Below are 25,318 nucleotides of genomic sequence, written 5' to 3' on the forward strand. Positions count from 1 at the left end.
ATCGGTCGATATCTTCTTCGTGGCGCCTGCCAATGAAAAAAAGAATAGCAGAAGTTGCTCTCACTCTAAAGAGAACCTAAGGATCGCTAAAAGGGAAAGTCCGCTGTATAGCGACTGCATTGAAGACTTCATCTTCAAATTTACCGCTTCTTTAAACTGTTTTTTAATCACTTCTCTCATTAAGTGTCACGCCCTCCTAAACATCTGCACTTGTCTGCCCTTCTTGATGATGAACACGACATACAGCGAAGGAATATCGGAGCAGACCTGTCGGCCTCACGCATGGGAGGAATTAATTGCCCCAAAATACTTTGGCAGACCCTATTGTTTATCCAAAAAGCTTGCGTTTTCTGAAAACAGTTGGCACTGCATGTAGCTCTTAGGAGGACCGATATGTAAGGACGGCTGTGTTGCGCGCAAGAGGCAAGCCCGCACGCACCACAGACATCGTGATCCCATCCTTCTCGTTGCCCCCCAATATTTACGCCAGAATTCACTGTTTACGAGGTACTGAGTGAGTGAGAAAACTTTATTTCGAATCAGAACGACTCGCGTCCGGCGAGTTAGTGGGCTGCGGCGCCGGCCGAGGCTACGGTCAAGAGTTCTTGCCCCTCGGCGGCTTCCTTGGCCCGCTGGACTGCCCAGAGTTACGTCATTTGAGCGGTGGGAGGTACAGCTGACCGGCGACACCCTGGCGGGACAAGAAGCTCTCGTCCAGCAAGTACGTCGAGCAGCCATGGCCAGTGGAGTCCTGGAATGAGGACACCACCCACTCGTTCTCAAGAGCAACCACCTCGATGGTTCGAACAAATGTTTTCTCTCTCTCTGGTCTCCCACGTGCGAGCTGAGCAGCGCTCTCGTTTGCAATTATTTTTGCACCTTCTTCTTCTTCTTCTTCTTTTGACGCAACGCTTTCTTTGGTGCCATTGACGTAGGCGCATATGAAACGGGACGAGAGACACCGAAACACACAAGCAGCACAAATGGCGCTGTTTATGTGTTTCCGTGCCTCTTCGTCCTGTCTTATGTGCGCCTGTACGCCAATGGCATTTGAATATGACGCACCAACAAGCCGAACGTGCAATCTTAGTCGGCTTTCTTTGACCCGATCTTGTCGCCTGCTGTTGTCTACGAAACGGCACACCAATGAAACAATGATGAACGGTGTTCTGTTGCTTCTCAACGTAACGTATAATGAAGTATTTAAAAGAAGTCAACAGAAAGTCAATAAATGTTATAACAACTTTTGTAAGGGCGCATAGCAACGAATGGATGCACTTCTTTTGCTCAAGGGACACTCGGTTGTAGAACCCTTGCCCAGGGACACCCAGTGTAGTACTATCAGTATCAGGAAGAAAAACGTATATGAATGTTGTATATGAATGTTGTCTCGCCAGAAACCGGGCAGTTCTGCGTAGGTTTAGCGACGTGTAGGATCAGCGCGACTGATCGATTTCACGGCAAGCTGCGCTATATACGTCAGCGCCGTCGTTAAGGCTTTAAGTATATGAATGTTGTTATTACAGGCGCAGACACTGACGACTATACGTCTTGAAGCACCGCCGGTATTGTTCGACTGGTTCTCAAAGCGCCCGTCCCGGTTTCCCAAGGTGCGCGTCCCTCTCGACATGTTGGGAGGTCTCGACATGTTTGTAAGGGCGCATAGCAACGAATGGATGCACTTCTTTTGCTCAAGGGACACTCGGTTGTAGAACCCTTGCCCAGGGACACCCAGTGTAGTACTATCAGCACCGCCGGTATTGTTCGACTGGTTCTCAAAGCGCCCGTCCCGGTTTCCCAAGGTGCGCGTCCCTCTCGACATGTTGGGAGGTCTCGACATGTTTGTAAGGGCGCATAGCAACGAATGGATGAACTTCTTTTGCTCAAGGGACACTCGGTTGTAGAACCCTTGCCCAGGGACACCCAGTGTAGTACTATCAGTATCAGGAAGAAAAACGTAAGATTCAAGCAGCGTGGAGACAGACTACGTGCACAGACATTAGGAGGAAACGAAAAGTTTGCATGTTTTTCCTCGCTTTATATTCGCACGTGCGGCTTGCGCGTGGTCTTATTCTATTTAAGCCTTTAAGCGTTGTCGCCCAGCTAGCGTGACATCTTAGAATTTTTTTGTGTCTGCAAAAGACAACAAAGATAATTTTAAATAAAGATAGCGTTTTCATGTCGTATTCAATGGTCTCGTCAGTGTTCCTACAATTTTCTTTCTCGTGTTCTCCCATATCTTGCATGGTATATAAAGACCGGGAACAGCCGCTCGAAAGCAACAGCGGGCTTTCCCATTCAACAAAATGAAATTAAAGACCTTAGCTCGGAAGAAAGGATGGCAAACTGTGTTCGCATGCGCTCGGAGATAACCGAACTAGCACAAAAGAAGACGAAGTCGCGTTCCAGGCGAAGGCTTTCCGACTCATCTCCCAGCGCACTGCGGTTTTGCGAAATCGAAGCTCTCTCTCTGAGGCCCAAAGCCGCATGCTTGCTACCCTGCGTAGGGCTCAGTAGACGCTCTTACCCTTTTTCTGCTTTCTTTTCTTTTCTTTTCGCTTTGATCTCCGTTCTGTCATAGCTCGCCGATTCGGGCGAAACCGTCCCGTCTATTTCGACGTAGTATATATGAACCAACCGTTCAGATTTAGTCCGTCAGCGCCAGAGTGCACGCCGAAGAGACGCAAAGAAAAATATGAAACAGACGAACAAACAAGCAAAGAGAGGGTTTCGGGGATTCGAGTGTGGAGCCCCGATATGCAGGGAAGTCGGTTTGAAGCAGCAATAACGATATCCCTTCAGAGAGAAGCGGCAGCGCGCAGGGGGGGCTTTGGAAGAAGTCGGAACGGGAGGAAAGGCGCGCAAATGCGCTCTGTCTCGCCAGAAACCGTGCAGTTCTGCGTAGGTTTAGCGACGTGTAGGATCAGCGCGACTGATCGATTTCACGGCAAGCTGCGCTATATACGTCAGCGCCGTCGTTAAGGCTTTAACTATACGAATATTGTTATTACAGGCGCAAACACTGACGACTATACGTCTTGAAGCACCGACGGTATTGTTCGACTGGTTCTCAAAGCGCCCGTCCCGGTTTTCCAAGATGCGCGTCCCTCTCGACATGTTGGGAGGAGCTATAGCGGTGGAATGAATCGCGTGATCGTTAATTTTTCCGGATCTCGGTCGCGTTCCCTCATCCGAGGTGAGAGCGTCTCCGAGTGCTCCTGGAACGTGTTCCGAGCACTCGATTTTGACGAGACGAACGTAAACCGCGCCTCCAGAGTGCTCTAGCGTGCACTCAAAATCGTTTGGCCGCACGTATGATTAGTTGCTTAGCCAACGTATTTGATAATAAAATTTACTGCAACTGGCGAGGATTCGGGCGCTTGTGTCTATGGAGCTGCAACTAGGTTGCGGTTCAGCTAGCAAGTGAATGTTGGGGCGTGGATTTGCCTAAAGTTTCACGTTTTCACTTGAAACGGCTTTGTAACTTAGCAAATTTAGTATTTTTTTCAAATGGTGAAGTCAATTATTGCAACGAAATTTGTTATCATTATCACGCGCGTCGAAAAAAGCGTCGGTTTGCTGTGTTTATAAACCGGAAAGCTAAAACAATGAAGCGTTTGTAAAGGTAATGCAAAGATTCCGTTCCAATATTTCTTTTTTGTTCCTTATCACCTTTAGTCAGTTGTATCAGAAGAGAGCGAACTCTCTTCTGACACGAGTCCGGTCTTCTTACTTTCATCAGGGACAAAAAAAAAAAAGAAAAGAGACAAAACCAGGAACAAAAGCGATGTCTCCTCAACGGACCTTTGTCCATAGTTTTCAGAGGTCCACTTTAGTTCTTTTTTTTTTCAGAGCTGCAGAAAGAGTAACACAAAGCAAACAATCAGACAAATCAGACAGACGAAAAGGGTGCGACGTACCATATAGATACGGCTTCCTTCTCAAGAGGAGGGCAGAGCAAGAAAAACATACACTCGTATACAAGAGGAAGGTGGAAGGGCGAAACGCGATTCTTCTTTACGTCTCCCCCCGTGGCGTCCGCTGACGAAGAAGGCACGTCCATCGGGCCGTGTATACCTGAGCCGAACGCATAAACGCTACACAATGGGGCGACTGCGCGCGCGTGTGTGGGATATACTCGCATCGAGGCCACAACGCGGAATAGGCCCGTGGTGCTTGGCTGCGCTGTTTGGACTCCCAACTGCGCGGTATATCGAATTCGCGGGCCTCGTCCCAGCATTGTGGGGCGGGCGACTTTGCTTGCCCGTGTAGCCTGGCGTGTATAGCTGTAGCTCCGACGACAAGCCTCCGACCGTACGTATCGTCTCGTCTGCTCCGTGAGCCAGTGAGCGGTCTCGATCCGAGACCCGATTGTGAGCGCTCTCGTAATGAGAGACGCTGGTTGGACTCTGGCTTGCTTGCTTGCTTGCTTGCTTGCTTGCTTGCTTGCTTGCTTGCTTCCTGTACCATGGCGCGCACCCACTACGGTGGAGCGGCCGAGAAGCCGTCGGTTGAACGGAAAACGGATATAGGAAAACGTTCGTTTTTGAAATGAAAGCAAGCTGTAGTAGGAAGTAAATTTTAATCAATTGGATTGGAATTTTGTGAATTGATGAATAATAAATCATAAAATTAAGGTAACTCGGCATTTTGTAAAGTGACAAGTCATAAATAAGTAAATTAATTAGGTATTCTTCTTGTGTCACCGAGAAACTCGCATACGGCCCTGCGTACGTCCCTGTGGCGAAAAGCCAAAGTAGTTGCCCCAAAGGAGATAATGTTTTCAGTGTGTATAGTAATGCCCAATTTTCGAAATGGAATTTCAAAGTATTTCTTCCTCCAGATTGCGAATCGGCGGCAGGTTAATAAAAAAAATGATCAATCGTTCCAGGTTCTTCGCAGAAATGACATACAGGGGACAGCGCCAAACCAGATATGTGTAGATAAAAATTTAAGGGTGACATACAACGTCATAATTTTGTGAGGGAGATTTCCAATTTACGTGTGGGACACCTTTGATAGTCCCAAAGATAAAGCAAATGCTGTAAGTCTGTTATTTTGAATGCTTGTTTTGCAGAGAATTTTAAAAGAGACAGTTTCCTGAATCTAGCCGCGGTGATGTAAGCAGAAGTTTGCAGAACACATATGACTGCTCCATGTAGGGATGTGCGTGCAAGTGCGTCGGCCATTACATTTAAAAACAGACCACGGTGACCTCGTAACCATACCAAGCACATTAGACGTAAAGTCGAAGGAATTAATGCTTCTAGTTAATTCAAAACTCTACTGTCTGAGGATGAGGTGAGTACTGTGCACACTTATAACGAATCGGTCACTATTGCAGCTATTACTACTATTATTACTATTGCCGCTATTATTACTATTATTACTTTAAGCTTCTTTGATCTTGCAGAACAGTTAGAACCATCAGTGGGATGATTTCCATTGTGCAAACAGCATGATTCATCTTGAGATGTGCGATGATTATCACTATGTTCATCCCCACATTTACGACATCGAGTGGTTGATCGGCAGACGTTAGGGCTGTGTCCGAAACGCCAACACTTGAGGCGCTATAGTGCGTGTGGGGCTAAGGGTAGAACTCTGTAAATCAATGGCCAGACCTTAACCTCCGATGGGCGAGCCGCCCCTGCAAACGTTGCGATAGCTGTTTCAGCAGGGACCTTCTTGTTATCGGCTGTCCTTGTGCAGCGGTACACAGATACTACACCTGCCGGAGAAAAAAATGTCTAAGATTTCTGCTGAATTTAAGCTCACATCTACATCGCGGACTAGGCCTTTGCAGTAAGCCAAGTGATGTGAGATGAAACAGCTCACCGGGTGCGTGGCAAAATTAGTACATTTTAGCAGGTTTTGTTTCACAGGCCTGGTCCGGTGAAGAGCAGAGGATCCTCCCTCTTCCAAACTGCCGAATTTTGGGGATTTGCTAGGAGTGAGTGGATATTGCCCGAAGTTCAGTTTGAACTGCTTTCGGATCTCTTAATGCGGATCATCCTCCCGTTTGTGGGTAGCAGAGCCACAGGGACGCTGCTGGTTCCGCTTCGAAGAAACAGCTCCGCTGGTATATCCTGAGGAGGGATGGAAGCAGTCCAGACCCTCTGGCCTGGAGATGAGACAGACATCAGTTCGAAAATAGCGCGGCTTTCAATAAAAGAAATAGGTGTGAAATGAAACTTAAATGTAAGAGAGTAACCGTGGGCTACTCGACAGTAAACCCGGAAGTAGATTGGATCGGGGCTAGGCGATCTCCGCACAGCACACTTTTTGTAACGGCAGGAGCGTCGAAAACCCAGGCGCTGGCTGGCCCCTGAATTCTCCTGGTTTTGGTTTGGTTTCGTTTGGTTTTCCTTTTATGGTGGCGCATACCCACTGTGGGGGATTGGCCAAGGTTTGGATGCTGTTAGAGAATTGGTGTTGCTGCAAAAAATTCGTAAAATTGTCGGGAAGAAATGAACAAAACATAGCGCATGAAGAACTTAAGAAAATCTCCCTGAAACAACTCTATCTAGATTTCTCCACGGATGAGCAAACATTCCCGTGGTAGTAGCCGTGAGAGGAGGCTTCTAGAGAAAGAATATTCAGCATGGAAAAATTTTAACCAAGTTGCCTGAACGTTGACTAAAATGTTTTTCTTTAAAGAAGAAAAACGGCGCCAAAACAAGAAAGAATTATGTATAGTCTCATCTTCTCCACACATTGGGCACAGAGTGGAGGGCGCCAGACCAGTCCTGTGACAATAAAAATTTAATACTGGTATTCGACAACATAATCGGGTAAAACTTCAGTTTTTCTGGTGTGAAATGAATTTTCGTGCCACGGGATTAGGAGGTATCGATATTTTGAAAAATTAGCTATAGGTGGGTTCAAGAAGACCTGAGCAGTTGCATACCTTCTGAATCTAGCAGCAGTTAGGTAAGCAGATGTAGGAAGTAATGGTAGTGCAGGGCCATTGACGGCTGCTGTCGCGAGACTGTCAGCCATTTCGTTCATGAATAATCCCTTATGTGCAGGCACCCCAATCCATCTTATTAAATTTATGTGGGCACGGAATAGAAAATGAAATTTACGTAAAAGGTTAGTTCCACTGTTTGCTGCGAGCGATGAACATAAAGATAAAAAATCGTTATTAGGACTACCATCGATATTGATGAATTTAGTTTGCGTAACGCTAACACTGCGGCTAGAAATTCAGCCAGAAACACGGATAGGAACTCTGGAATCCTGATAGAGAATGAACAGTCTAGAGCGGGAGCGAAAATGCCAATTCTAGTATTCCTTTTTTTTTCACATTTTGAGGCGTCTCTCGCAATGACCATATTTATAGCTAAACTCAATAAATGGTCTTGTAATGGTCCATTTAATATATCACGAGAGAAAAGCCTCGCGCTGTTCTGGTAGATGTCATCGTAGGTGATTTGTAGACTCTCTCGCGTGTCACAAGTAGGTGGCGCCTTCCAAATACGTACAATTAAGGGTTTAAGTAATGTTGGAACAAAGACCATCTGTGGTATATAAAACTATGGCCAGCGCACTCCGAAGAAAAATGCAGGCTTGGAAATGAATAGCTTTTCCAACCTTGTAAGAGGGGATTCATAAATACTTAAGAATGTTTGTACCGTCATTAAACGAAATCTACAAAATATTGAGAACAACCTGCCTTCTCGATGTAGTACGTTATTGTCGACAAATTTCGGCAATCCGCAGCACAATAGCATGGCTTTCCACTCGAGCAGAACAAGGGGGTGTAATTGATAAGCTGGCGCACCGGAAAATAATAGACATTCAAATTCTAAGATAGGCCGCACATACATTTTGGATATCATAAGAAGTGGGTCTCTCCGCACCCCCGACCCACTGTTGCATATTTTGCGTAGCATGCCAACTTCTCTCACTCCTTCTTTAGCTATATATGGTCAATATGGCAAAGCCAGCTGAGGTAAATGCCATAGACTACGCCCAAATACTTCACCGACTCCACTTAGATAGTCTCGAGACAGTAGCTTAGCGATATGTTAACGGGATTACTAAGAGGAAAAAACAATATCGAGCGCTTTCTAACGTTAAGTGAAAGGCGAATTTCGTTTAACCAGGTTTCTATAGCGCAGACGTAATTCTGTAATTGATAATAGAGGAGAGAATGTCACTGTATGATACGAAGAAAGCAATATCATCTGGGTGTATATATGTTTGTACATCCTGATGACGAGGGATATAACTAATCAGAATATTGAATAATGATGGAGAAGTGACAGCTCCTTGAGGAACACCACAGGATTGATTATGTATACTCGAAAAAGCCTATTAGAGAACAGTACAAATACCTCATATTTAAAAATTCACACATCCAGTTTACAAGATAAATTGCAAACTCTAGATTTCGTAATATATCAAATAAAATGAGCTATTCAACACTACTGTAGGCTTTGAAAATCTGTAGTGTCCTAATAGTACCTATCTGCCTCTGTCGCCGTGCTAATTTTATTCTACTTTCTCAGTTCAAGTAAGCATGCCAGATTGAACATGATGGTCGGAATCCAATTAGGGAGGGACTGAGGAAGTCTTTGTTCTATACAAATTTAATCTTACGGTCATATAGGCTTGTTTAAATTAAGCTCACCAAAATTGAGTTTGGTGCTATTGGTGTAAAGTTATCTATTGTATATCCTTCACCGTGATTTTTAAGGCTATATGCTGCAATTCTGGCTTTGTCTTCGCCTTCTTTCTCTTCCGTGGCTGTATATGATAGAAAATGATAATTTTAAAAAATCTGCAAGGTTACGTTTTCACCCCAATCTGTCCCTTTTCTGTCCGCTGACTGCATACGAAAGAAAAACAAACGAACGAACAAAAGAAATAAAATAATAACTATTATTTCTTCCGTCGCTGCTTCGATTGGCCCGATGACGGGAAATGTGACCCAGCAAAGACGGGAAACCAGTACAAAGCAATGTCTTCGAGAGAGCTGTGACTTGCGTATACGGTCGGTACAGCATTTGAGAACGACAGCTCGTATAGAACCCGTAAACGCAGGACACAGACAGTAAGGGAACGTATACACGGAGTCTCGTGAATTTGTTTCCCAAAGCATGTGGTGTCGGCTGACGAGAGACGAGGAAAACTGGAGACCACTGCAAGAGGCCTTGTGCCTGCTGCGCGTGCAGTTGTAAAACATAGACTGACGGTAATGATGTGTCTTTTATGATTTCTGTGCTTTCGCGCTCTACAAGATGTCTATGCACGACGTCATCAATGTGCATCGTAAAGAACGAGTTAGTACGGGGCAAAAATAAATCTACGGCCTTACAGGTAAAGAAACCACACAAAGGTTGTTGTGGTGATTTATTTGGATTGCACCGACACATCTGTTAGTACAGTACGAGCATAGGCGTATATACCGGGGGGTGGGGAGTATGCCATTTGCCCTCCTGCTTTTAGGAGAGGGAACTTTGGCTTGCGGACATTGTGGGCACTTTGGCAAAGGGGACTTGTGTCTCAGTGCCGGTGCCATGACAGTTGATCTTGATCGCGGTGCGCAACCACACGATCGCGTATATCGCGTCGATTGCATTGTTACTAAGCACAGTCGCTGCTATCGAAAAGTGTAAACTGAGAGAGCGAGTGGCGAGGGAAAGCATGTGCGGCGAAGGGACTCTGAAAGCAGACGCCGAAGGAAGAGGAATGTTGTCATTTTTTGCTCATTATGGGGGTTTACACCGAATCTCTCAATGTTAACTCCAGATGTCTAGGTGCTTGCCGCGAGCCTAATCAGTGGCAAAGCGAAATCCGTCACGTGCGATATCGTGGTTTGGGCTTGTAGGCGCTGTCAAATTACCTAGAAACGTGTTTGAATAAGCCATTGTGGTGTTTACTAACCGTATAGCTTTTCCACAACTTTTGTGGGAAAACGCCTGCAGTTACTTCAGCAGCACTTAATACAAAAATAGTATTACCGATAGCCTTTAGGCTGGTCTTGGAACACTTTTTTTTAATGCTGCGTAATGCAAGGCTTTGTGACTGTTGCCCCGCTTAATTATACTAATGCGCTAAATATAAAATTTGTAAGCTCTAGACTGATCGAATAATAACGCAAATGCCCTAATGACTGCTAAAATCAGAAGTCATCTGCTTTAATCTGCTCCAGAATGAAATTTCATCTGCTCGAAAAATTGCTACGAAATAAATTTAGGCATTCCCATCCCTGTGCCAGTGAACAAACTGCCACCGCCATGATGTGGGTTTACTTGTAGGAGGGCAGGATCACACGACATCTTTCTCCCAAAGGAGCCATATACAAACAAAACCCCATTTTAGAGCTAATATAGGCTTGTGACCCAAAGGGTATCAAGGCCATCAGATCCTGTCTTCATGGAAGGGACGGCATATCTTTCCATGCTAGACGATTACTTTAGTTTTGATCATAAGCTCTGAGAATGCGGAAATAACTTTGAGTTTTGCTATTTTTTTATGTTAAAACAATATCCATAATAGATGTTATGACTCACTTCGCATCATACTTTTATTATTGAAACAATTTCATGTTGTGGCGAAGCGAGCGATACGTTTGTTGCCAAGATTTTCAATCCTATAATAAATAAATAAATAAATAAATAAATAAATAAATGACACTGGAGGTTGCGACGAATCAGGTGGCAGATGGCCGAGCGTTGGAGTTTCATGCATTGTCTATATTCTGAGATGCCACCCCAGGAGATCATGGGGGAGGCTGCAGAAGACAACCAGAAATTCATAGCCATTCGTTACTGACTGCCCAGCAAAACTGCCTACCTTAACGGATGAACAAACAAACAAACAAACAAACAAACAAACAAACAAACAAACAAACAAACAAACAAACAAACAAAAGAATCGCAGTAAAGCCGGTGCTGAAGAGGTCAACGTAGCACGCGGTATTCTTCGTCTGGCACGCGCGTTTTTCTAATGCGTTCCGGTGACTCCTAGCTCTGCAAATCTTCGCAAAATTGTCATTGCAATAACCAGCACGCTACAACAACGCGAGACCTCAACGATGTTTTGCCTCTGCTAGGCTGCAAACTCCCGCCGTCTGAAGCCAACGCACCAGACAATCCTTTCGTACACTATACCTAGATGAACCGGAAAGTCTGCTTCTCCTTGCAAAACTTTCGTCCGCGATAAATGCGCCCGCTCTGCCTGGAGAGCAGATAAGAACGTTTGCGAAATTTTGCAACAGTGCTGCAGTGCGCCTCCTTGCACGGTCTGGGCCTCTTGCATTGAGGAAACCGTCCGTGTAGGTGGCATTGCTGCAACGCCCCGAAGAAAGCACTCTCCCTGCATATTGCGAATGCCGACGCTCCTGGACCAAGCCTGTCGGGAGTGCAGAGTGCGTTTGCGCATCTCTGATCGTGCCTGTAGGAGTGCATGTGTGTGCGCCTATTTCCGTGCGCGAGTGCTTGCATGTGCACGTGGTACCGTGATCGCGGTTTGATCCGATTCGCCGGTTATTTGTATAGCCAGATGGGTCCACGCGCTGTGTCCGACAGGCTCTCTCGATTTGCTATCAGAATACGTAATGACCGACTGCGGCAAAGTCTGACTTGAGCTCGATTTGTTAAACACCAATGGTAATGGCGTTTGGTAAGGTTTAGGCAAATGCATGTGGTGAACGTCCTTCCCATGCTGGTGGAGCCGCCATGCTTGCAGTTCTGTAGGCACTGGTGCCACGATTCCCTCTAGTGATCTTTATTAAAAAAAAAATAATAAACAAGCTAGCCCTATGCACTGTACACCATGCGTGTGAAGCATCAAGCAGGAATGTCCATTCAGTTCAGTGCCTAGCTTGGGTTCTACATGACTTCCGGCGTCCTGCTGTAAATGGCGGAGCTTTCTCCCGTTTTCGGTATGGTAAAGACTTGCGCGAAATGTTGCACTGCGCCCTTCTCTGTAGCTGCGTTATCACTACAAGTATTTCCTACGGGATCCAGGCTTTCGCAGCAGTTGTCCTTCAGAGCCTTCGGTGACCTTAAACAGACACCTAACAGTAACGCTAAATTACATTAGACGTGTTCTTTCAATACACCATTTTCATTCCTCTGATAAAAAAAAAAAGAGTCGATTGTGCTTGTACAGAAGACCAAAGGGAAATCCATGCGCTCTAGGATATTGCAGGTAGCGCCGATACGTTATATTATAACTGGCTGTGGGATGAGATGAAGAGGTTGGAATCCTGCTACATACTCTATTTTGTCACCGCACGGGTTGCAAAACGTTTTTTCACATTTTTCTCTTTCATACAATGGACAGTTACGGCAGCATGCAATGTGGAGCATTTGGCTCCTTTAGGACGGGTGAGATCCTTTGTTATCGATAGCCATATGCCTTGGCGCATAAAGATGCTGACAAAATCATCAACGGCATAAGAAAATGAAAAGCGAACTTGAAAGTGACGTCTATATCTGCATATTCTTCTTCCGTAATTTGTGGCCTACCAAGCCAGTAAAAATGAACATCTTTCATTTTCTGTTTATGACGCTCGTGTTACTAATGCCGTTTGACTTATTATTGCTCTTTATAACCTCCCTTTAACATCGTCGATAATATCACCTAATTATGCTTTAAATCGCCGTAGTAATTATCTATCGGAAATTATCGCTGATGGTAATGAGCCCTTGCCATTCTGGCAAAACTAACGAACAACGCAAACAGCGAAAGCTCCGTTTTACCGAAGGTGCTCGCATATTTTCGGACAACGGAGCCTGAAATTTGCACGAATAATGTGCTGGCGAAAACTAAATGTCCATTTTAAATACAATCGCTTAATGAACTTGTTGAACAACAGTTTCAAAAGGTCCCTAATTAAAATGGTTTCAGCATTCTTCCTCGTTTCTTTTGTGTGTGTGTGTGTGTGCGTGTGTGTGTGCGTGTGTGTGTGCGTGTGCGTGTGCGTGTGCGTGTGCGCGCGCGCGCGCGTGTGTGTGTGTGTGCGTGTGTGTGCGTGTGTGCGTGCGTGTGCGTGCGTGTGCGTGCGTGCGTGCGTGCGTGTGTGTGCGTGCGTGCGTGCGTGCGTGTGTGCGTGTGTGTGTGTGTGTGTGTGTGCGTGCGTGCGTGCGTGCGTGCGTGCGCGCGTGCGTGCGCGCGTGTGTGCGCGTGTGCGTGCGTGCGTGCGTGCGTGCGTGTGTGTGCGTGTGCGTGTGCGTGCGCGTGCGCGTGCGCGTGCGTGTGTGTGTGTGTGTGTGTGTGTGTGTGTGTGTGTGTGTGTGTGCGTGCGTGCGTGCGTGCGTGCGTGCGTGCGTGCGTGTGCGTGTGCGTGTGCGTGCGCGTGCGCGTGCGCGTGCGTGTGCGTGTGCGTGTGCGTGTGCGTGTGTGTGTGTGTGTGCGTGTGTGTGTGTGTGTGTGTGTGTGTGTGTGTGTGTGTGTGTGTTACTAATTCTGTTTATTACGTAAATCAATGTTCACACTACCTTCATGTATAGCTTTGCGGATTTGAGTCTATTCACAGCGCGTCTCAGAACTGCTTGGCGTCGGGCTAGTTCGTAAAAGGACTCATTAAAAACAAATTTGCGGTGCAAGGATTTACGCAATGTATTTTACTCAGGCAGTAACGTGTGTACGTGCTGTGTCGTTATGGTGCGAGTCGTAATATCTGTGTGCAAATCTTTGCAGCGCAACGTCTCCGTTTTTCTTTAGTATCTGTTTTTCTTTTTCGTTATTATGAGTTTATTTTACGGGAATGAGAGTAGCCAGCTCCTGCTGATAATTATGTTTGTTGTATAACGAACTGCACTCTGGATTCAGACCCTTTGATAAGTTTACTTCTGAGTACGGAAAAAAAAAGTTGCAGTTTTGTCCCCACCATCCGGATGCTCAAATGAACTTTGGCGCTGTTGACAGGGCTTGTGCTTGTGCAGGGCTTGTGCAGGTTGTGCTTTAACACTTCGGGTTTAACTTACACTCCTGTACGACGGTGCAACAGGAAAAGAAGTCGAAGTGCTCGTACACGTTGGGCAGCAGCCCTCAAACTGCCACGCGAATGATCTGTCAACCGGATGTTTTCGTCACAACGCACCGCAATCGTACACACGCGGAGGAAATCCGCTACACACCGACGCAGCAGGTTGCAGTGACATTTCCGCGATTTGATGGATTTCAGCCGGAAGCTGCGCATTGCTGTGAACCCGAGCGGCCTTGCTCGCGGCCAGGCCCACGTGTGCAGGCGGATCCGGGCGAGGGATTTAGGCGAGCGGAGGTCCTAGGAGCCACGTGTAAACACTCGGCTGTGACGATGAGTGGAGCGACTGAGGTGCGCAAACGTCCCGGACGTAAGCGCTTCAAGCTGGAAAGTGTCTCCCCATCTGCCCAATTTCACTTAAGCTCATGTCAAATATTTTAACGCGTCTGTCAGCAATTCACAGACTCCTGTTGTACTTTGTCGGCCGTGCTTGTGAGCGCTGTTAAAGTGTCTAAGCGGCCGAGTAAAAAAGATGGTTTTTTGTTCTCCTTAGGTTTTTTTTTCTTTTTGGTGATTGGGGGAGGGGGTATGTTATTACATGCGCCCTTTGCTTCTTATGAAGGGCAACATGTTTCACGTGAGCAAAACGAAGCAGGACATGTATTGTTTTTTTTCTTTTTTTTTGCCACAGAAAGGATGCGTTTGCGTCAATTTCCGAATTTATTGAACACATCAAATTTCTATACAGACCATTCTATCACGTGCTCTTCAAGTCCGAGACTTGCAACTCACGGGTGCTGAAAGAGAGAGAGAGAGAGAGAGAATAAAAGGACGAGGAGAGACAGGGAGGTTAGCCAGTGTAAGTACCGGCTGGCTACCCTGTGCTGGGGAAAGGGAGAGGCTATAAAAGGTGAAAGAAAAAAAGAAAAACTAAACTGAGAAATAGTTCACCCAATAACGCGATGCTACGGGCTGCAGCTTTCAAAGTCGGTCGCACAGTTCACAAGCCCTTAAGAACTTGAGCAGAGCGCTTAAGGCCTTGAGTGCGAAAACCCGTCCGGACCAGTGACCTAGAACTTCCTCTTTCAAGGGACGATCGTCCAGTTTTTCTATCGCGGTCTCGAGCTTTTTTCTTGCCACATTATAACGGGAACCGTCACAGAGGAGGTGCTTGATCGTCTCCTCGCCGCCACAGTTGTCCCAAGCAGGGCTGTCGGCCATTCCATTGCGGGAGGAACGTGAATGCCAGTCCAAGTCACAGGCGGCACAGAAGTTTTGCTTCCGTTCGTGATAGCCCTGGTGGAAGACGGAGTTGCAGACGTGGGTCAAATTTGTGGAGACGTGCGTTGGTGAATTCACTAGTGTTCCACAGAGTTTGCGTAAGCCCGTGTGCGAGGGAGCAAAGCCTTGTGGCTAAATCCGTTCTCGGACAGTGGTATTGATATAAAATGGGTACCATCGTCGGCCCATCGGGTGGCGTCATCCGCACTGTGATTTCCGGAAATTCCAGAGTGACCCGGTATCGACTGGTAGATGATGTTATTCCCCTTGTCGATTACGTGATGGTGAAGTAGACGGATGTCTGCGACTAATTGCACGTTAGGTCCCTAATTGAAAGGGGACATCAGACACCGTAGAGCTGTCTTCGGGTCGCAAAAATGATGACTGTGATTATACGTGGCCAATAAACTACAGAGCAGCACGGATAGCTGCGAGTTCTGCCGCCGTGTAATGTGAGACGTCCGGAATTGGATTATGATAAACTTCGCAGGAATTACTATTACACCAGCTGAACTTTTGGAGGAGACAGAAGCGTCAGTGCAAACGTGGATGCATTCTCTGCGCTTCTCATTCAGGAATGAAAGTACAGTTTATCTGAGGGCGAAAGTTGACATCTCAACTTTCCATTTGATGCCAGAAATGACGAGAAAGGCTTGGAATGGATGCAGGCACCACGGTGATAGAGAGGCTGCTGAGCGTTCACAGCTTTCAGTATAGGAACCATGACCACCACGGTCAGTCTGACTTGGCACCGAGGGCATTGCTCGAATGGCCTTAGACATATCGCGATAAAGTCATAAGACACCCTTATAGTTTCGCTGAACTAGTCTCAGCACCACGTCGAAACTGTTCCACAGGCCGTCGTGAATCTTGTACGCAGCGCTTCTCCAGAAGTCGGACTTCGCTATCAACGGCGAAGCCATCACTGGCTCCTTCCAAACCAGCATGCTCGTATCCCTAGCGAATATTTCTTTCGACACGCTGCGGTATCCGATGCGGTAATGGTACAGGAGCGCCTGGCGCACCCAATCCTGCTTGTCGATGGATCGGCCACCGACGACCACGAAGCGCCTGCAGAAGTGTATCCCTCCTTCCAGAACGCCCAGGGGATCTGCGAAGTACTTGCTCCTGATGCCCATTGGCCATACGCGGCGACTGCGGTTCAGGCTCGCGAAGATGAAAGGCCGATCTATCCTGGAGGTCGCCCGAATCCAGAACACATTGCGCACCACGAGACACGTCTTGTGCGCCGGAAACGTAGCCACAAGTTCGGCTATGGTTCGGGGCCTGCCGCGCACGGGAAGCGGAAACACGAACTCGTCGAGGTCGACGATCAGGACCCGCCGCGAAGCATTCATGTGCCGGTACAGGCAATCCTGCGTGAAGACGTTCTGAGCCAGGGCCCAAGACTTCTTGGCAGCGGGTAGAGACCAGGCGAAGAAGTCGATTTTCAAGCGGTCTCGGAGCGTCCACAGGTACTTGTTCACCTCTTGGCTGGAAGTGTCGGCGTAGAAGGTGAACCTCTGGACGCCGTGGTGCGAGTAGTAGGCCAGGAAGTGCATCAGGTCGTGTACCTTAGGCACTCCGCCGTAGAAAGGTCGGACGCAGAGCGCGAGTGAGTCCAGTTCTTCTGCGCCGGGAAAGCGTTCCCTGTAGTGGACCGGGATCCTCGCAGACGTGCCAACCTCGGCTCCGGTAACGGTCACGCGCACAGTCCGTGGCGTCTCGGAGTCGTTCGACCCGTAGTAAGGGCAGTTGATGAAGACGCCGTCGTATTTGGCGTTGTGGTGGTCCTGAAACGGCAATCGCTGGTGAGAAAGAGGTCATGCAGAAAACTATTTTTGAGCGTGTACGAAGTGACGGCTTAGAATTAGTTCTAAAATTGACGAGTCGAATAAGAAGAAGAATTTTTCTTAAGTTCGACGTTGTCTGGGGTTTCAAAAGTATAAAGGCATCTTGACCTTGTAAATACGTCATACTGTATTGGCATTTTGAGGCTGGATCGCTGTATCGCGTGGGCTGCGTCCGCAATATTGAGTTTAATCAACGCTATAATATTGTTCGCTGCTGAATCGGCCAGCCGCCTCTCGAGGGCTCGTGGTTGAGTTTAGTGTGTAAGAAATATTTCTTTTATTTAGCTTTACTCTACGAACAATCCCACGTCGCCTCATGTGTGTCTCTACATTTGTCGCATGTGAGTAGTCCTTCAGTTTCGTCATGCAACGCATGTATTGTATTGGTAACGAGAGTGTTATAAGCGTTCAGAGCGATATGCAGAAGAGATACTACGCGTTTCTTTTTCGATGCTGTTCTATATTACGTACATTTATGATGACACCATAAATTGAAGGAACCAGCCGAAGGCATACTACTACCGACGTTGCATCTCAACCCTGGTTAACGCTACCTATATATGGTTTTTATAACTTAACTGTGTCAAGTGCGCTGCCCATCTCACTTTATATACCTTTGGCAGAACTCGACATCTCGTGTGAATATTTGCTTCGAGAGTTAGCTATAGCACCCACACGTTGTACAAGTTTACTGGTGTCGACGAAAAATGAGAATTATAGACCATAATCTGTATATGCGTAGTTCCTATCTACTGCTATCTGGTTCAAGAACAGCCGGACAGAGTTCTGTCTTTACCGGTGGCCGCTGGCAGCTTGTTCATTTTAACTATTTGCGTCTACTTTGCATTGTAAAATCTATTAAGAATAACCATTACTATGATTTAGGTTTTTCATTGTTTAGTTTAACTTATTTTCAGTGTCTTCTATGCTTTCAGAGCGCGCTGTTTACAGAAAGCGAAGTCACACCTCTAGCTGACGCGCATTGCTAAATTACAATTCCGAGAAACATAGAATGACAGGGAAACGTTTCCACGAATAGTGCACAATATTCCGTTTCGTCTGAGCAGTGCATTGATCGAACGCAACAGATATAAACCGAAAGACAACATATTTTTCTAAGATTACTTTTGCAAGCGATAACAGTTTGTCGCCCAGCTCTTTATGCGTTACTTTGGCAGTCTGAGGCATTCACTTGGATCTGAAGGGAGCTCCACGATGCGCCGATGCAATGTTCCCTCGACCGCGAAAACTTACAGTTCGGCGAAAGATCGTTGGTGGAATGACAGATTGAAAACCACCACTATACGGTCGACACAAAAGGTACACACACTCGCTTCCAGGGTGAGCGTGCGCTTGTTTATTATTTCGTCCATCGCTCTTTCTTTGTGTGTGTGTGTCTTCACCATATCTGACCGAACTAAAGAGACTGCAGCCACAAAATTGACTTCTTCACGAATTCTTCGCGGCCCTTCTCTATAACGAGACCCTGCCTTGAGGAAGTCGCGCGCGAAAAGCGCACGGTAGCGTCTCGGATTTTTCGCACAGCTGACTTCTGAAAGAGTATCAGTTCATAGTTGACGGCGTTTCGATCATTCCTTTTTCTAAAAGTTCCGAGTGCGGAAACAAAAAAAAGCAAAAATTTACACAACTATAGCTCTTTAAGCTTCAACCAGAAAAGACACGTAAACGCACAGTATCAGCTAAAAACACCATGGGCAAAAAAATTTAACAGAGACATGGTGACTTATGCGCGGGGCAAACAGCTGTTCTCCCTCTTCTAAACGACCCACATTTGTATTTTTGGGTCTCGCGGCTATATCTAAGTAGGCTTTGAAGTATTTCGTACTTACCAACAAATTAAAAAAATACATATATAGGCTTCCCCTTCCGATATCAGCAAATCAGTACGCACCACAAACAACTTGATCCAGAAATATTCTGCTAGCAGTCACAGCTTTGAAAAGTATGTAACACAACGGCGACCTAGGCTCAGCAAGAATCTCTCCACCGCAAGCCCGCAGTATCATCATCATCATCATCATCATCATCATCATCATCATCATCATCATCAGCCTGGTTACGCCCACTGCAGGGCAAAGGCCTCTCCCATACTTCTCCAACAACCCCGGTCATGTACTAATTGCGGCCATGCTGTCCCCGCAGTATACTTGGCCGAAATAACAGCGTGGGTAAAGCAGCGTGCTTCAGTGACGATGCAAAAGTCTTTCTGTCTATCTCTTTTCTTTTTCTTTTGTGTCTGCGGCTGCCTCTCTCGACCTGAATCTGAACAGGGGAATCGCTGGCGAATTGAGTGTCTGCACTGATTCGCAATTCTTTGTTACAACAAACAAGGTTACAACGCAGGAGACTGTCGAGACACTGGGGTAAAAACAAGGAAAAGAGCGACAGACCTGTTACGCACAGCGCTGGACAATGTACAGGGCGTTTCTTTCCTGAAAACGGCGCGTTTACTGAGAGAGACGTCTCTCGGACGCACTGAACGTAGCTCGTGTTTTCGTTGTCTAGCATGAAAACTGCGCGAAACTTCTCTCATATGCGAATTACAAATAAAAAGAATTGGGAGCTGCATCTAATATATATATATATATATATATATATATATATATATATATATATATATATATATATATATATATATATATATATATATATACCGATAGACACTTCCAAGTATTTGATGAAATAATAGAAATGCCGAAAAATTATTTGCCAGTGCTTCTGCCTGGCGGAAGAAATGCTCCAAATTCATCGACCACCAAACCAAGCGCGGCAATCACGAAAGTGTCGATTTTAACGTGAGCTCGACAAGTCAACCTCGCCCCGTGCTTATCACGGTGCTCCGTATTAACGGTGAAATATCAGGCAGCACACATTGTCAGCATCACCTATTCAATGACCAAACTTCAAATCCTCTCACTTGTTAAGTGACAACGTCGAAAATACATACGGCCATTGCAAATAGGCAGATATTTACTAAGGATTAAATCAGACATATTGTTTGCTTAAGGCCAGTAAGAGCGGCAAATAAAATGGCATTTCTAGCTCGATAAGTCTTTCCTGGAGAGAACTAAGAGACGTCTACGTGCCGGAATTGGTTGGCAAGGACATTGCTGACGTTCATTTAACCTTGAAAGCAGCGGCTAAACACACGTTACTATTAAAAAGAGAAGAAAAAAAAACGAAATAGAGCGTCATGGCGTCGAACAACAACTGAAGTTTATTCAAGTACTGTACGCACATACACGGGGTCGTTTATATAATGGTTACACTGTTGGACTAACCCGTCAGTTAGTGTAATCTCGTGTACTACTGCGCTTTCCCCGTTACCCAAATTACTTGTACCTATACTCGCTGGTCTCAAGAAATTAACCTCTTCTTTATTAGAATTAAATTCGCATTTTTTCGTGGCAAAACCACGTTCTAATCATGAAGCACGCCGTATTGGGGGACTCCGTGAATTCAGACCACCTGGGGTTCTTTCACGGGCGCCTAAATCTAAGTACACAGGTGGTGTTTTCGCCCCCATCGAAATGCTTCCGCCGTGGTCGGGATTCGATCCCGCGGCCTCATGCTCAGCAGTCCAACAACTTAGCGACTAAGCAACCACGGCGGGTTCTATTCATTATCAAAATTCACGCCGGCCTATATGTTCACGTTATACTAGGTGCGTTTAGCTGATTTTTCACGCAACACCGGGTCTGCAGTGCCGTTAACCAAACTACATTTCCAGATCCCGATTTTCAACAACAAAAAAATTACAAAAAGGGAAACGTTATCTTAAAAGTTGGCCTACCTCCCGCGTTATTTTTTTTTTTTCATAACGAACCTGAAGGTACTGCACTTCGGCGACGACAGGCTGGGCAGGCTTCTCGGGCCGGTCGTCGATGAGGCAGGAGCAGTTCACCTTCAGCCTCGGATTGAGACGCATGAGTCCCAAGACGCGCACGACGGTCGCGGTGGCGCCCAACCGGGGGTCGAAGTAGGCCGAGTAGAGATACACGTTGGCGCTCACTTTTACCCACGCGTCCGCCCATTTGGCGCCGTCTGCGGTGAAGTAGGGCGACACTCTCACTGTCCTCTGAATAGTCGTTGAGTGCCGCCGCTGCTGCTGCCCAGGAGAGTCACGGCCGTTGCTCACGCTTAGTCTATATTGGGTGCCGACGATGAATCCACCCACGAACACGCACAGAAGCAGCAGCAGTTGCTGGGTCCTTTGCATGGCCCTCAACAGCGGGTACCGGCCTCTGTTGGACCTCTGGGTCCGCCGGCTACCTCGCTGTTTTGTTCAAGAAAGGTATGGTATGGTATGGTATCCCTTATGCGATGGCGCACACCTACTGTGGGGGGTTGGCCAAGATTTGGGTGAAATTAGGCTATCTTTATTAAAAGACTAAAATTGGTAAAGCTAACTGGAGGAAATGAACAAAAATAAGATGTTTAAGAATTCGAGACAATCTCTTTGTAGCACTTATAAAATCCTCCACGGTTCAGCAAATATCCCTGTGCCACTTTCCAAGAGAGGAGGCTCCTAGAGAAAGGATATTTGTAATTGAAAAGCTCAAACCAAGCTGTGTAAATCTTGATTCTAGATTTTTTCTTAAGGAAGTGAAACGGCGGCAGAATATGAAAAAATGATCTATTGTTTCATCTTCTCCACAGGCTGGGCACAGAGGGGAGGGCACCAGACCAGCCCTGTGACGATAGAAGTTTAATTTTGGTATTCGACAGCCTAATAGGGTAAAGATGACTTCAGTTCTTCTTCTTCTGTTGTCAAAATATGGCTCGCACCCACTATAGGGGGTTTGACCACACTGGATGTATTGAAAGGTACGCCACATTAGTTTTAAATGCGCTTGAGCCTGCGTGCGGAAGCTCGTGACAAGCAGACGAGATGATGATTAAGTGTCGTCTGCCAGGAAGGTTGAAGAAGAAGTTCCAACAAAGGTCGCGTGAAAATAACCTTAGTACTGTTTCTACGCTGCTTGTAGACTTATCGTAGAACACGTTAGCTTATACAATAGTCCTTTTGGATGCATAAACACCGCAGACTGTCGATTCACAAGATACGTTAGCGATTGACTTGTTTTACTGTCGTCCGTGGTCCTCCTAACGCGCCGTCAGCAGAAAATAGATGGAGATTAGTCGACAAAACTGCAAGGTCATAATAACTCCGCGGGCTGTTCGGGGACTGTCTACAGACAACCGGAAAACGTCGGTGCGCTTTCTTTATGGTATGTCTTACTACTTACATCTTGTGATGCAATAATGCGTACAACCACAATCAAACGATAAGGGGATGGCGTTCATGGGTGACTCGCATCACAAAGCAACTTTTAAGAACTCAAGTCGTAGTGTGGCTGCAGCGCGACAAATGCTGGTCTTTCTTTTTTTTTTTTTGCTTGTCTTAAGTACTGCGCAGTGGTGCATAACCAGTCTCTTGGTGCTCGACAAATTTTGAATGGCCGCTCTCCGCCAGACTCTCAGAATGGTGGCATTAAACAGCTTGTTTCGATCAGCCTTGAAATTTTGGTCGAGAAGCCAAAACAACTAAAAACATGTCAGTGGCGATGAATTACTATTAGCAATGACAGTGCTGTTGTTCTGATAGCTTACTTCGTCGTCTCTAAATTATCTTCTTTCTTTTCCTTTGGCACAGTGACACGAAGTTCTCGGCGAAGCTGAGTCACGGCGTTGCACTCACGTTTCCGGTTCTGTCATTGCGGAAGCTGCTATGAGTGAACATTATCGAGCAATATGCTGAACATGGTGCCATTACGTTCATATAATGTCGCTATTATTGGTGAAACGAGCCGTGACTATCGAAGCTTCGGCATTTTTCAGCATAGTTCACGCGCGTTAAGCATCCGTTTAGCGAAGTCATCCTTAAGGCACTAATTCTAGGCCAAAATGTTGTGATACGCAAACGCTACAGTCGACGCCCAGGCGTGTCTGTCAAAAGGTTCCGGGCACGCCCGCCTCGATTGCACATCGCATCCGGTCACGCCGGAACCGCGTCTACAGCTCTCTCTGTCTGTTCTTTCTGGAAATCGTCTTTGATCGCCTGCACACTCGAGGTTATACAGACTCGTATTCTTCTTTGGTTTCAGTACCATAGGCCGGCGTGATGCAACGATTCCTTTTTGCACCACGGTATTATTTTCACTGTATCACAATCTACCGCTTACGAACGGCCTATCTCAGGGATAACGTTGGCCTGTGTGCCACTCTGACCACTGACAAATCGCGAAAACGAATAGCATTCCCATATAATGGCTGCACCCTCCGGGCCGAGCCTCGCTCGGGACATATCAGGATGTTTCTTCACGCCTCTCGAGACACATACGAAATGAAATGTCTGAAAACGTGACGACGAAAGCACGCCTTCTAAGCTATACGTTTGGAGAGATTTGTGCCCCCGTGTATACACGACTCGGCTTGCGGCAAGACCCGTCATAGAGTACAAAGAAACAGGAGGCCCTGAAACTGCACAGCCAGGTAGCGGCAACGACAGTGAAGCAATGTCTACAGGAGCGTTAATGAGTGCAGTTTCCGGTTGGCTACCCTGCGTTGGTCGAAAGAGATAACGGAATTTCGAGAAGAAGAAAGGGTTGCGACAGACGTGCCCATACGCACGATGAAAACCCGGCTGCGTGAGAAGTTCTCTTCAAGAAGAAGAATAAGGAAAAAAAGTAAAATGGAAAAGCACCGCTTGGAGTCCCGAAACGAAGACGACACTCGCTGCGACGCCAAGCGTTGTTAACACACCGCCGCACGCCGACGTGGACACAAAAGGCGTCGTCCACGACGCTTGCAGAGAGAGTCGGGGTCTTTCCTTCTTCCACGCCGGTGTTGCATGTCGCGCTGGCAGCGAGACCGTCCGGGCGAAGTCACAACACGCCTCGCCGCCTCATCTTCGGCGTCTCCGGGTCGTACAGCGTGGCAGCCGCGAGGAAACAGTGAGCCTCGGTTAGAAACTGACGACGCGGCAAAACGCTAAAGCGCACCGCGCGCGAGGTCGGCCGGAGCTCGTAAGCGGGGAGAGAAGGGAAAGCGGGGTGTATTCGCCGAAAAAATCCCGCGCGATAAATGGCGCCTCGCCGTCCGACTGAGCACATTGATCGGAAATGCTGGCACAGCTGAGCCGAGCTGCTCTCGTCGCCAGTGAAGCGTTAAGGAAATGAGGCCGTCGTTCGACGCGCGGCCTAATAGGCGGCGCAACGACATCCGACAGCCCTGGGACGTGGAGACCGTATCGCAAAAGCCACCGACGTCGCTGCTTCCGGCGATTCGCCGTGCTGCGCACAGCAGGCGTGGCTCGCGTGCGAAGGGTGAAATAAACATGTATGTGCTACGTACCCCGCATCATGAAGCCGCGTGCAGTTCAGTGAAGGCTCGTGACAGTCAATCAGCAAACGAGAGCCTGTTGTTTGTCTGATTCGGAGTGTAGAATAAACAGAGCTAGTCCGAGTGGCGCTCGTGTTGAAAACTCAGCGCAGCTTTAACAGACGCAGACGTTAAGACAGGGAAGCGTTGACACGAGCCGCGTTCTTTTGGTTTCATTACTTTACTCTTGATGGACGAGTGTTCCACAGTGCTTGATAGCTACTGATAATTCCGTGATGCTTCCTTTCAGCCAGCGTCACTCGCAAGGCGATCGTAGGTGGACGTCATTGCAGAGGTTTTATAGTGATATGTAACGCGGGCCGCGCCTGCAGGCGCAGCAAAGTCATAGCACCAACACGCCCGATAGTATCAACCGATATAGCAATTGAATAATTAGGTGTCCTCAGCCTCATATTTCAGAAGTTCTACAGGTAAGTTATCTATTGACGTTGACAATAATTTTCGAATAATTTCTTCCCATATTTGAATGCGTAAGCGCTTCTATGCCCATGCCACGAGCAAACCCGTCTATCTCTCCGTCCGTCCGTCACGTAAGACAAGCGCGCTTTCAAGGTAGGGCCCACAGCAGCGAGTGAATTGACCTTCGTGCTGCCTCTCGCTTCGGCACGAACTAAACGGCGAGCACACAGGGCACACGAAGCTATCAGCACTCGGCGCACTCTGTCCCCATCGCAGATCGCTTTCAAGATAAGGCTCACGCGGTCGCTCCATAGGCAGACGCTGCCGGAGTGCGGTCGCTCACGGCTGGTGATGGTTCAACGCGAATCGATAAGGCTGCTAAAAAGCGATAACGGCTTATAATGATCGGAACTCA

At 47.0% G+C, this 25,318-nt stretch overlaps 3 protein-coding genes across 3 annotated transcripts in view; 1 reads left to right on the top strand and 2 right to left on the bottom strand.

Annotated features, from left to right (window-relative positions):
• The window catches only part of LOC126547246 (high affinity cationic amino acid transporter 1-like), a 442,489-nt gene that overhangs the window by 200,865 nt on the left and 216,306 nt on the right, over window positions 1–25,318 (top strand). The gene's annotated exons all lie outside the window — the stretch shown is intronic.
• Window positions 527–24,160, bottom strand: LOC129380862 (uncharacterized). Its single transcript, XM_055063025.2, has 2 exons — window positions 20,927–24,160; window positions 527–751 (listed from the first exon to the last, which is right to left on the bottom strand). The coding sequence occupies exons 1-2, from the start codon at window positions 21,317–21,319 to the stop codon at window positions 653–655; spliced, it is 492 nt and encodes a 163-aa protein (XP_054919000.1). The 5' UTR covers window positions 21,320–24,160; the 3' UTR covers window positions 527–652.
• LOC126547275 (uncharacterized) lies at window positions 14,653–17,072 on the bottom strand. The gene has a single exon (XM_050195244.2). It carries the CDS (start codon window positions 16,786–16,788, stop codon window positions 16,021–16,023), a length of 768 nt encoding a protein of 255 aa, XP_050051201.2. The 5' UTR covers window positions 16,789–17,072; the 3' UTR covers window positions 14,653–16,020.

The sequence above is a fragment of the Dermacentor andersoni genome, chromosome 3 (assembly GCF_023375885.2).
Source record: "Dermacentor andersoni chromosome 3, qqDerAnde1_hic_scaffold, whole genome shotgun sequence".
In the NCBI taxonomy this organism is placed as follows: domain Eukaryota; kingdom Metazoa; phylum Arthropoda; class Arachnida; order Ixodida; family Ixodidae; genus Dermacentor; species Dermacentor andersoni.